General features: G+C 36.1%; 1 protein-coding gene across 4 annotated transcripts in view; it reads right to left on the minus strand.

Annotated features, from left to right (window-relative positions):
* Positions 1–324: 324 nt before the first annotated feature.
* The window catches only part of map3k7 (mitogen-activated protein kinase kinase kinase 7), a 28,498-nt gene continuing 15,887 nt past the window's right edge, over positions 325–12,935 (minus strand). For all 4 annotated transcript variants that reach the window (XM_049479342.1, XM_007254916.3, XM_049479348.1 and 1 more), the window contains 5 exons: positions 9,096–9,163; positions 7,304–7,403; positions 5,594–5,655; positions 4,715–4,830; positions 325–2,745 (listed from right to left, as the gene is read on the minus strand). In XM_049479342.1, the coding sequence (XP_049335299.1) occupies positions 2,565–2,745; positions 4,715–4,830; positions 5,594–5,655; positions 7,304–7,403; positions 9,096–9,163 (527 nt within the window). In that variant the 3' untranslated portion in view covers positions 325–2,564. The remainder of the gene's footprint in view (positions 2,746–4,714; positions 4,831–5,593; positions 5,656–7,303; positions 7,404–9,095; positions 9,164–12,935) is intronic.

A 12,935-nucleotide genomic window follows, 5' to 3' on the forward strand; every position in this document is an offset into this window, starting at 1 on the left:
GACATGTGTTCTGTGAAGTGATTAATCTCCAACTAATACCTTTGGGATGAGTTAAAGTACCTCCTGAGCCAAACATCCAACATCAGCATCTGACCTCACTGACGCTCCTGTGGCTTAATGCAAATAAGGTGTGAAACCTTCCAAAAAGACTAGTGTTACTCTTTTTTTAATGACTATGATGATGAATCTATGGACAAACAGCTTTTAGCAAACATCTGGAAGTACAGTGTAGAACATGAACCGTTCAGGAGTTTGTTGTGTTGTGTGCAGCAGCCCTGTCAAAAAATCCAGCAAATGCTATGACAGAGAAAGGCAAGACTCCTATTTGCACAACGTCCACCTCCATTTTATTTCAAGATGCGATCTTCTTCTGTGTATTCCCACTCCCAATAGCTTAAGAAATCAGACATCTTATTTACAGCACATAGTACTCATAGAAACTCATCATACAAATGGAACTCCAGGGAGAAACTCAACAAAACAGCTGCTTCACAATCATACCATTATATTGCTCGATGACAAATAATAATAATATATAATATAATAATGAAATAAACAAAACAGGGAGAAGAAAACTCAGAATTGTGAAGCATTCGAAATCGATCCAGTCCTGTTCAAGATCCTCTTAGAGGGTGAAACCAAGTTGTAACTGGGGCAAAATGTGAATGTGCAAAAAAAATTAAAAATAAAAAAAAAAAGGAGAGGAGCAACTTAACTGACAAGTGGAGGGAACTGGCAAACCTATCATGTAACACAGATGGCATCACAGGCGGGACCTAATTGAGAACTTGACTAAACTAAATGAAATGGTTTAGTCAAACATACAGACATAACTGTGTCTCAGTGATTTCGGCAGCATACAAACATCTTTCAAATTGGCCGGAAAAGTGTCTGGACACTTCTCAGGCATTGGTTCAGTGTCCTGATTCAGTTCATTTGCATATGCAAGCCTTGCCAAAAATAATGAGGAAAGAAATAAACAAAAACAAAAAGAAAGAAAAACAGCCACTCGTGCACACCAGTTAAGTTATACTGTTACTTACACTGAACAAGCCCGTCCTATTAGAACACCTCGCCTTCCGATAATGCAACTTAAACGGGCCACGTAAAAATGCAAGCAATTAAAATTCTAAGGCAACATGTGAACTAAGAATACCCCAAGAAATAAACAAACAAAAAAAAAAATTCAAACAAAAAAACGAAACCAGAGCAGGCAGGAGGGAACACTCCGACCCGTTTGATACTACAGCTTCCTACCCATCGAGACCTGTGTGGGAGTCACCGTACGACATCACCGAACGATAAATAAACAGAAACACCCGAAGAATACTGAATCCATGATCAGCCTGGTGGGCTTTAAAATCGCATAACCTATACTGCAAGTCTGTCCTTGTTTCACTGGCTGGCTCAGCCTGCTCTAAACTGGCTGGGCTGACTGGGGGGCTAAAAAATAATAATAATAGAAAAGAAAAAAAGAAAAGATAACGCATTAAAAGCCATGTGACATACATATATATAATTTATATATTGCATCTTTCTGTGAGGCTGATTTATCTCGTACATGTAAATAAACACGTCTTCCCTTACTTCATCATAGACGCCGGAGGGTCGACGCGCAAAAGGCATACGCAAAAAATACATCCCTCATTTTTTTTCTAATGACAGACATTAAAACGCCTTCTGTGTCAGCAAGAACGAAGGTGATATCTTTGAAAGATATGTTCTTTTTCTCTTTTTTTTGTTTTGCATAAGGTTTAAAATGAAAAGACACGCAAAAGTAAGCTTTCAAATATGGAGCTAATACGAAGATTTAAAAACAATAAAATTAAATGTTTAGAATCTATGTAACTTAAAACCACGTTCACATTCTCGAGGAACGGCAGCCATTGAAAGGGCCTGAGGGTCCGATCCTTCAGGGGAATTCAGGAGAACGTCAGAGGAGGGTTGAATAGGAGCGACATCCTGCGGTAGGGTGGGGGGCGACCGCAGAGATGGAGACAGACATGCGTCAATTTGTTCCTTCCTGGCCTCTGATTGGACACTTTTACTTGGTGCCAAAAGAAAAGGGACCCACACTCACACCTCGGCGTCAGCCTTTAAAACGGAGTGCCCCCCGCTGACTTGCGAGAGAGAAAACTGAACTTTGGCTCTTTAGGACCAAGGGGCACTACATGGTATACAGACGGACTGCCCTCTTATCCCCAAAATGGGCTCAACGTTGTTCACAGCAGCAGCCACTGGGAGAATGAAGGAGTTTTTGCAGACATGAGGGCTGATTTGTTGACCCAGTGCTGGACTCAAAGACGCAGGAGGCAGCATGCTCGTGCATGAGGGCGGTGAGGGCTGGGTGGTGGAGAGGGGTAAACTCTGTGTGTCGCCGCGTGAAGGCTCCTGGGTAAGCCTTCGCTTATACATACAGGGAAGATGGCCGTAACTGGGGAGGACAGACGTTTAGGAGGTGTAAAAGAGAAGCAGTCTGTCTGTGGTGAAGTTTTTTTTTGGGGTGGCTTTGTTTGAGGGGGCAGGGTGAAAGGTGGGAGTGAGGGCGGAGTGTTTAAACTGCATCATGATGTGCCCTGTCTCTTCTGCTGCTGAGCACGGATCAGCTCCAGCTGCTTCTTGCACTGCTGGTAGTAGGTGGACAGGCTTTTGTTCTCTTCTAGAAGTTTCTTGTGCTCCTGGACCAGACGGGATGTGTTCTGCTGGTCCTTCTCGTCCTGGTCGAGCTCTGCAATCAGCTCATTCCTGTATCAGAGCACACAGACATAAGAGTCTTAAGATATTGAAAAAACAAACACACAAAAAGTTTATTTACAGTATGAATGTTCCGTTTCGACAAACTAGCTCTAACCCCAGCATTTAACTATAACTAATTATTTCATATTTCAATTTCCCTTATTGTGTCTCAGTCTGAAGTGGTTTATATTAGTATTAAATAACATTATAACAAAAATTTTAAATTGATCACTACTCTGAAACAATATGAGCTGCTATAAAATAATATTATACCATGTATAAAATAATGACAAGAGCTGAAAATATTTTAATACTCTGAAACATTTTAAATCACTTCAATAATTAAGTCATGATTAAGGATTCATTTGACTGGGTTTAAAATTCATACTGTGCAACCGCGTACAGTGTTTTAACACAGGGCCCTGTAAATATCTGAAATATATGGAGTGCACATAAAAATAAACAAATTTTATGTTGCTTCATATAACCCTTTAATAATTATCTGACCACTCTGTCTACATGAGCACTTAAATAATCAGATAAGTAGACTATATTGAAAGTGCTACAGATGATGGAGCACTATTTTTACACACATAAATTAATCATGGTAATACTCCATATTTAGACAGAATATCTGATATACAGTTCCATTCTGATTGGCTATGCGCACGAGTGAATGCATGACCATGTCTGTCTGATGAAAAGTAATAGTGGATTGAATCAAATAAAAAAAAAAGAACCACATCAGATGCAACAAAAACAAGGTAAATAAAAATATTTCCTATATTGTTACGTTAAAACAAATGGTTAATACAGTTTGCTAAAAAGTTTAAGAAATGCCCACAATAATCACAAAATAAGATGCAAAGTAGAAGCAGTTTTGGTGACACATCTATTAAAATTTTATCTAAATTTACTTTTCTTAATTGGAGCTAATAGTCAGTAACTGTAAATATAACCATCACAGACTACATCTCAACTGTAGGCATAAATCACCACACTTTGCTTCAAACTGCACTAATCTGATTAAGAAAGGCAATTTGAATCAAGCAAATGATACAGCGCTTATGACTTGTTTAGCCGTATTAGCAGAGTGTAAAATGAAAGCAGAAACTTTAGACATCAAACATGTCTGACTTGAGCTAAATTTACACAAACAACAACTAAAAAAGCAAAACTCACAAGACTTTAACAGTACAGTTTGCAACAATCTGCACAAATTGACTGGGTGTGTAAAAATGTTTGTACAGATATGCATACCAGTGGATTCCTTTTACATGATTAAGTCATTCTCTATAAATACAGAGTGAGCTATTCAGTCTTAACTCAGCCAGTTGCTGCGCTAGCGCCTGTTTGCTGCTTAAGGAAGTGGTGATTATGGGGCATGCACCTCCCTCCCCCCATCTTAACTGAATTATTTCACCTCTTGATTTTAGGAGCTCCTTTGTCGTAACTTTAGATTCATTACCACAGTATTTCATTAACTTTTATATATTAATTGTTAGATGTATTTAGTTTAAGGTATTATTTAATTTTTCCCAAACCATATTGTTTTCTTTGCTGAATATATATATATATATATATATATATATATATATATATATATATATATATATATATATATATATATATATATATATATTTTTTTTTCCAATCTCATTATGCCAAGTATCAAATAACTTAAAATTTTTAGTTCAATCAATTTTTTACAGAAACTGTTCATAGACAAAAGTGTTTGTCAATCAGATTGAGCAATTTTTTTTGTTATACAATATATGTAAATGTTAAGCATTGGGGATTAAAACATCCAGTGGCATTAAAAAAAAATAATAATATTTTTTTTTTTCCAACTAATAAAGAAAGTTCTATATTACAGTAAACCATAAAACCCTCAAAATGTATGCTGTGATTGTGCTTGTGAAAAATGCTTCAGCAGACGATTGTGTGTGTTACTGTGTTATGAAAAGACATGACTCACTTTCTCTGGATGAGCAGAGCGATCTCCGTCTGCACTTTCAGATACTCTTGTGCCATCTTACAGTGCTGTTCAAACACCGCCATTGACTCCTTTGAGTTCGGGCACGGGGCGAGGGGCTGCAAATCACACACACAGTCATTAATCAGCTGCAGAGCTTAAAGCTTGTTAGCCTGCAATTCAAAATGTGTATTTATATCAGTGATTGTCTGCACTTTTAAAAATACATGGCAGAAATAGCAAAACTGGTGACCAATGCTGCTTCCAGCCATTTGCTGCTGTGTATTTATAAGAACATTTCCTAATCTACGTAGCATCATTTTCGGACTCGGTAACAAGCTGTAATCCTGACTTGATTGAATTTAAAGCCTTTTTTTCCATGCTATTGGCAAAAGAGAGAGGGTGCTTCAAGGAGACTGCATTAGAAAAGTGGCCCAGAATTGTGTTGATGCAGGAAAATTAGTTATAGTTTCAGCATTTGGAATTTCACCCAGCCGCTTTACTTTTGCAGGAGTTGCAGAAAACCTTTTAACACTGGTTTCCCAATGGTTACATCTCATCAACTACTGCTGTCGAATGCCTTTTATTTCAGAACCCCAATGTGCTTAAATTTGTAGTCCACAAATCTCCAGCCATCTACAAAGAGTTAATAAAATATGCTATTTTTCATTGCTTTGCCTTGTAGTGGCAATCATGTAGTTGAATCAAACAAAGCAGTCAGCTGTTGTGGTGGCTGATATAAGTCAAATAAATACAATATAATAGGAAAAATACTTTAAGGGAAAGACATATAGGCTGGGCTCCCCTGAATCTGAAACCAAAAAAAAGTCAAGCTACGTATCTTTTATGAGGATATCTTACACTCGGGAAGTAAGTGTGTACCTGTAACTGGTGATCCAGAGTCAGATAGGCCATAGGAATGGAGTTATCAGAGCCATTAGTGTCTACAAGTGGGGAAGAGCAGAAAGGAAACAAGACAGGTTAAGGAAAAAAAAAGTAGTGTCAAAAACAATGTCAGACCAAGTTTCTTCCAGGCCTCAGCTTTGAGGATCTTGAACAATATGCTCTACTTCGATTGGTTTAATCAGGGGGGTGTTTAATGAGGCAATCAAAACCAACTAAATCAAACACAGTCTGTCCGCACCAGATTCACATCTCCAGTATAAACAGTGTGAACGGTAACTGAACTGTTTCTAGTGGCCCCAGATAACTGTAGACAGCCTGTAAATATCCTGGGCTCATCACTGATAATGAGAGATATATATGCTATAATGCTGATGAGGCTTACGTAATGTCTGCAGCGCTGCAAGAGCTGCTATGCTGAAAGATCAGTTATGACACTAATTCTGTCTCTCTTGTGTGCACACGCACACAAACATGGCTGAGAGTATCTGAGGCCACAGCTATGAGTGAGAGAAAAAGACGAGTCTAAAGCCTTCTATCAAAATCATTCCTCATGGAATTGATGAGGAAATACTAGCAATCAAGTGCTGGAGCGACATTTAATAGATATTCTGATTAGTAAATGATAATACGTTAACCACTGCCTGGATATTTGGCTACAGTAAAATCATTTGGCTATAGTATACAAACAGAACCTCAAAGATTTACATCTAAAATCTGTACATTGCTGGATAAAACTGTTAAAATATAATGATATGACCTCATCAGTGTATTGGCACTATATAAAATACATATTACTATTTGAGAAATGAGGTTGGTATTCACTCTATATAAATTATGTGTAAACAGAACTGATGACAGCATCATTCTCAGGATAAATCTCTTACAATGGAAAGATTTATGCATCCTGGTGCAAAATACAGGAGTTAGTGCTGTCAGTTACTTACTAACTGAGACAGAGTTCAACAACTATTTAATTTACTATTTAAAGTCATGTACAAATCACCTTTCACGATATAAATACTAGGCAATGTACTAATCAGCCATATACATAATTTCCATATAGATATGCATCTTTTATTAAATAAATAAACTTAAATAAATGCCCACAACAACAATAATTATTTGATTAATCATATTTAAGATCATGATTCATTTTTTTTAATGCTGGTAGTTCTGTTCTTCTAGATAGTAATAATAGTGTAGTATGGTTTAGGCCTGGCAGACAAAATTTAGACTAGAATTTATTGTTTACTCTATTATAATATCTATATCATAATATAGTGAAATATTGATGCTTTTCAACGGCAATAGAGAAAAGCTATATAATAGTCTTCGCTCACATTAATCTACTCAAAAAATTGAAGATTCTATACATAACAACAAAGATAGATGAAAAATAAATAAAGCAAACATACAAAATACATTATTGGTCTATTAGCTACCAATAACGATTTACATAAATTACCATTTTGAATCAACTGTTAGAATACCACTAAAGAATGAAACGCAAATATTAGAAAATAAAATTAAAATATTTAATTAATCAATTTAAGCTCCCTGCTGGTTACAGACCAACACCATCCTGATGAAGTAATAAAAAACAAAATACAATTTGAAATGTGCAAATTCTATATCAGTATGATACGTAAGAAATTATCCAACTATTGGATGCAAGTGTGTTCGTACCTGTAGGGTCTTCGGTTGAGAAACTGTAGCCCCTGCCCGTCTTATCAGACGTGATCATCCTCACACTGGGACTGGACGATCTGCTGCTGTTCCTACTCTCCTGCAATTAGCATCAAACATACAATATCACATAACTAGCAAAAGTGAGTTTAAGATCTATCCGATCCTAATGATTGACCCCAAACAATAGCCCATACAATACCAAGTTAGAGCAGAGGTGATACTACATTTTATCTGCAGAGCTTGTGAATGCTGTGCTCACTTCTTCACCCAGCCAAACCAATTACCACCCACTTCAAAATACTGCCTGTGATGTAGTTCACTTGCCTGGAACAGCAGATACAACACAAATAAAGCCCTTCTAGCCATCTGCTTTGAAAGCCACATCATCGGTGCTGTAGATCTTGTCATGATGTCAGAATATAAATGGAGCTGCATGTTTGATCAGACTGCTGATGTAAATCCAGGCAATAGTGCAGCTCACAGACCATAGTAAACTGCACTGCATCACCATGTACATCTCGTTTCAACATTTACCGTGTGCAGTAAGAGCTGATCTAGTGTTCCATTAGTTACTTCTCTAATTGACAGAGATAACAGGACATCTTATACATTTTTAAATCCACATCATGATAGTGCAACTGTAGCTACAGCATGAATTTTCTATCTTAACCTCCCCCTTAACTGCCACTCAGTCTGGGATCAGATAAAAACAGTTTTCTGTTTTCACAGTCATCATCTCCATAATACTGCTCAGTGATTCTCGGTTGTACATATGGTTGCTGTCCAGCAACGACAACAACTTTAGATGAGAGAGAAAAAACTTCTAAGCTTTCAGTGGAAACCAATGTAAAAAGCCTTAATTTAAGGTAATTTTTAAGTATTTCTATTGGTCTGTTCTTCAAGAAATTTTGGCACAATGTATAAGAAAGTTTGTCTGTTCAAATTATGCAGTAAACAAAAATCGACAAAAATGGAGATACTCGTTTTTCATTGGACAGTGAGGATACACACTTGTTTGTATCTTTTTGTCTTTGCTAAGTATTGCCAACTTTTCCCTTTTAGTTCCTGTTTGCTAGAACTCAACCCTCAACCATTTGTTTTAGTTCTCTGGTTATGTTTGCTTTTTAATTTTGGACTTTGGATTGCAACTGATTTCCTCTTTGGTTTTGCCCATGACTGCTACTGCAGTCATCACTCTTGTTGTTCATTGTTTATTTTTCGTTCTTTGTTTAAGTGCCTAATCATAGTAAATTCTAAATAATTGCTTTACATCTGCAAAAACTGGTTTGTTTGACATTAGTATTATAACCCATCTGGTCACTCTTGCTAAATGACACATTTATAACTTATATACATTATATAATATAACCACTTTCACTCTGAATGGTCCTTGGTGACGAAAACTGAAACTTTTTGGAAACCATATGCTATGTCTGTGTTCACACAAGCAAAATACTGAATGCATTTCTATTTCACAACATTTTAGAAAACAAACTTTGTACAGTAAATTAGCATTCACAAACCCATCTTTAAGCATGAAGCAATGAGTGTAAACATAAAAAGCAGCACATTCTGCTTATGCAACAGTGCAAGTATTTAAAGGATGTATTTGGCACTTGATACTGTACTGGTGCATAATATATTACAATGCTATTAAAAGAAACTTAAACTATTAAAAATAAACACACAAACAAGAAATGTGATAAAATGTAACCACCAAGGGTAAAAACAAAAGCTCTACTTCCTGCAGCTTTTGAAAAGGATATTCTAAAACAACAGAAGGTCTTACCTGGCCTGACTCAGTCCCAATGGCAGGGAGGTCCTGGACTGACCTACGTCTGTGAGGCTCACAGGTGGCTGAAGTGAGAGAGAGAAAGACAGAGACAGAGAAAAAAAAATGAAGTGAGCTTTGTGGTTCGAGGCTGGACTGACTGTGGAGGGGGAATGTAACAGCATGTGTGAGAGTGTGTGTGACACAGGGACAGCTGCACAGAATTACACCAAACTCCCAGCACGCTGGCATGTCAATAGCATGGGCTCAAACATGGCCTGAACGTGACCAGAGTCCACACAGAGCTATGCCACTAAAAACACACACACACACCTAAAGAGGCACACACACACACACACCGGTCGCAAACAGGACCACACAGGCAGCTTCCTTTGCCTGCATTGACCAAACAGCTCCTGTCAAATCAAAATGCAATTATCTACAGTTGCCAGTAGATAATTTTAATGTGTAAATTTGTACAATTAAGAGAGTTGGACAGGAGCTGTGTTTTCAATGCGCGCCACCAAAAAGGGTTTATTCTAACAAGAGAACCATCAGGTGGAGGGGAGAAAAAAAAAGAAAAAAAAAAAAGAAACGCACACCACAAAATACAAAGCCTGAGATACTCCTAAAGACACTTTTGTAACTAATGTTTCTACCTCAATTGGTACTAACGTCCTTATTACATATCACAATCAGACCAAAAAAAGTAAATAAAAATAAAAAAAACTGTATCTAAAATGGCAACTTCACAGGAGAATATTGTAATGGACATCAGTCAGTTAAAAATGATTTAATTTTTTATTTTAAGTAATTATTGAGTATTTCTATTGGTTGATTAATCATTAATACATGACCACAATACTAAAATGAAAACAACAGTCAGTTTCCTTCAGGTAAAGAGTGAAAAACAAAAGAAATTAAGATGCACCATTTTTATATGAGAGCAACAATATGAAATCTAACCTCCCCTCTCTCTCTCTCTCTCTCTCACACACACACACCTTCTTTTAAATAAGATTTTGTAACTACCGCTTTCTGCTTCATTCACTACAAACTATAAATAAAATTATGACAAAATAAAACACTGAAATGATTCAAACATAGATATATAGTCAACACGTCATTGGATGTGGGATAAGCTTTTGGCATGGGTTAATACAATTTACCAACAGCAAATTAAGCTGATAGTGCTGATAGTGATGTTCTTGCTTATAGGTGTGATAGGATTTCTCTGATGTAACAACAAAGAGAGAATTATCTTAAGATTTATGTATTTCATTTAGAGAAACATATTTGGTTTCAAAATTAGTAAAAAGCCATTCTATTTTTTTTTCAATGGATACATAAAGTATCAGCATGTCACTCATCATCTCAGTAGCAGTATAAAATACTGGTGAAAGCAGGGTGTGTTTTAGAAGTTTATAAACTAAAAATAATACATTTTATATATTATTATTCTTATTCTTAAGAGAAAACATTGCTTATATTCCAGTGTTCACATTAAAAAAAGAACACAGACCCTTTCACAGTTAATTGTTATATTAGTATTTTATGACCACTTTTTAGTAATAAAGTTCTGAGAAAAAGACAGATTTACAAATATAAAGAAACAAACAAAAAAAAAAACACACAGAAAAGAGATTTCTTACCAGTTGTTGCAAAATTGAAGCTCTCATATACATCAGACTAGTGACAGAAACTGATGGGAGTGAGACTTGATAAACGACAGTAAAACTGTCAGCAGAAATGAACTGACTGACGGTGAGGTGAGTAGCGCACATGCTCAGGTGAGTGGTGTTATTCAGAAAATTAAGCAACCGGCACGATTTAATCCGTCTCAGTAAGAGCGACCTTTTCCTCTGCTCCCCCCCTTTCTTTTTACAATCTTTCTGCGTCCCCATTTATTTCATTTTATAAGGAATGGAGATAATAATAGCAATGACCTTTCAATGTGAAATAAATTAATCAAAGGACTTCTTCAGAGTTAATGAATGTGTACGTGTGAGGAGGGGGGGTGCTGCCAGACTTGTATAGCACTGTTTTTTTTTATACAAGGATCAGACTGTAGGCTGAATGTGCTGTTAAAATAGAATTTTAGCTGTGGATTAGATTTACCTGAGTATGTACTACATTTTACCTCATTAGCAATGAAGCCAGTATGAATCTGTAATAATCATTTGTCTGTAATTCTACAATTCTGTGATCAGATCTATCCTAATTGTAATGCTAATAGCTAATGTCAATTACACAGCAAAAATTACATTAGTGAAATTTCACCATTGTTTTGATTAGGGGTGGGCAATATGGCCCTAAAATAATATCACAATATTTCATGGGATTTTCGCGATAACAATACTCTTGGCGATATGACGAAAAACCTAAATTATTTTTAAAAAATACACTACTGCAACAAAATGAATATTAAATTTTCTTATTGCATACGGTATGATATGGCACACCCTTAACTGAGATTAAAAAAAATACAAGAAATTAATCAGTAACATTAATTTGTAACAGAAGTCAATGATCCAGAATGTCATGATACTAATAATGCACTCCAAATATCTCCATATATCCAAAATTAAAGTAAAATAAATGATGGTGGACAGATATCATCTGTCTCTAGTAGATATATAATGGAAAATAAGAACAGTGTGAATTTTAATTTAGCTAAAAACAGCAAAAAAGTACTACCCTGATGTGATAATTAGGGGTGGGAGATATGGCATGATATTTCAGGGTATAATGTCGTACACCATATAATTTTTTTGCCAATATTATTGCATACGATATGATATGGCACACCCCTAGTTTCGATATAAGATTTTTAGACACTTTTTCAACACAATGATTAGCACCTTTCAGGTATCATCATTGGGTTGCTTGTGAATATAATTGTATAATTGTAAATATAAATCATCAGTATCAATATCTGATTATACCATGCAATCGGCCAGGCCCAACATCATGCCAAGTCAAATAAATCAAACATAATGATTAAGGGCTCCATTCAATATGTGTTAACATATTAACTGCACTGTATATTGTTTCTCTACGTGACAAGAACCAAAGCACACTGTTCTAAGCTAAAGCTTAGATCAGGCCCAAAATTACTGCCAGAATCTTCCCGAGCCTGAGCATGTTCTGTCCGAGCCTGACCTGCTTTATAAACTGTCATTACGAGCCTGAGCCCAGTTTAAAACCATTTTTTGAGCAATAAAACTGCCCTTTTTAACTACAATTCTGAGTAATAAGTGAAATCGGTTCAGGATGATAATGAACAGTGCAACATGGAAGAAACATAGAACTATTATTTACATATGCATGATTATAACATTCTTTTTTATAACATTTCTTTTTTAACATTCAACTTTTTTTTTTACGATCATTGCTTGATTTTGTTACTTTGCTATATTGTGATTATTACACCATAGCATTAAAAAAAATGTAGGCCTGTATCATAGACCATTTTTGGAGCCCGCCTGACAGAGCCTGAGAAAATTGGTGGGAAACCTCTGGGAATCTAAACTCTACTATAAACCAAAACACAATTACACCAGAACCTTCAAAAAGTCAAAAAGTAACAGATGAGCAAGAGTGCAGATCAACAGAGCAGTTTTCACTGATGGCTTTGATTCTTTGAATTCCCATAAGTATGCTGCTTTGGGAATATTATTCCAGAAGCACAAATAATGAAGACCAACGCATTCTCATTTTCTCCCTTCTTGCACATTTTTATAATTAGTCTGTGGAAAAGTTAAGAGTTCAAGCCTGCTCGCTAACGAGTGCAGCCATAATCCTTAAAGATACCCATATAAAGACTGATTAATACCCAGCCTGATCTCCCTTTATAAC

The sequence above is a fragment of the Astyanax mexicanus genome, chromosome 1 (genome assembly GCF_023375975.1).
Source record: "Astyanax mexicanus isolate ESR-SI-001 chromosome 1, AstMex3_surface, whole genome shotgun sequence".
Lineage (NCBI taxonomy): Eukaryota > Metazoa > Chordata > Actinopteri > Characiformes > Acestrorhamphidae > Astyanax > Astyanax mexicanus.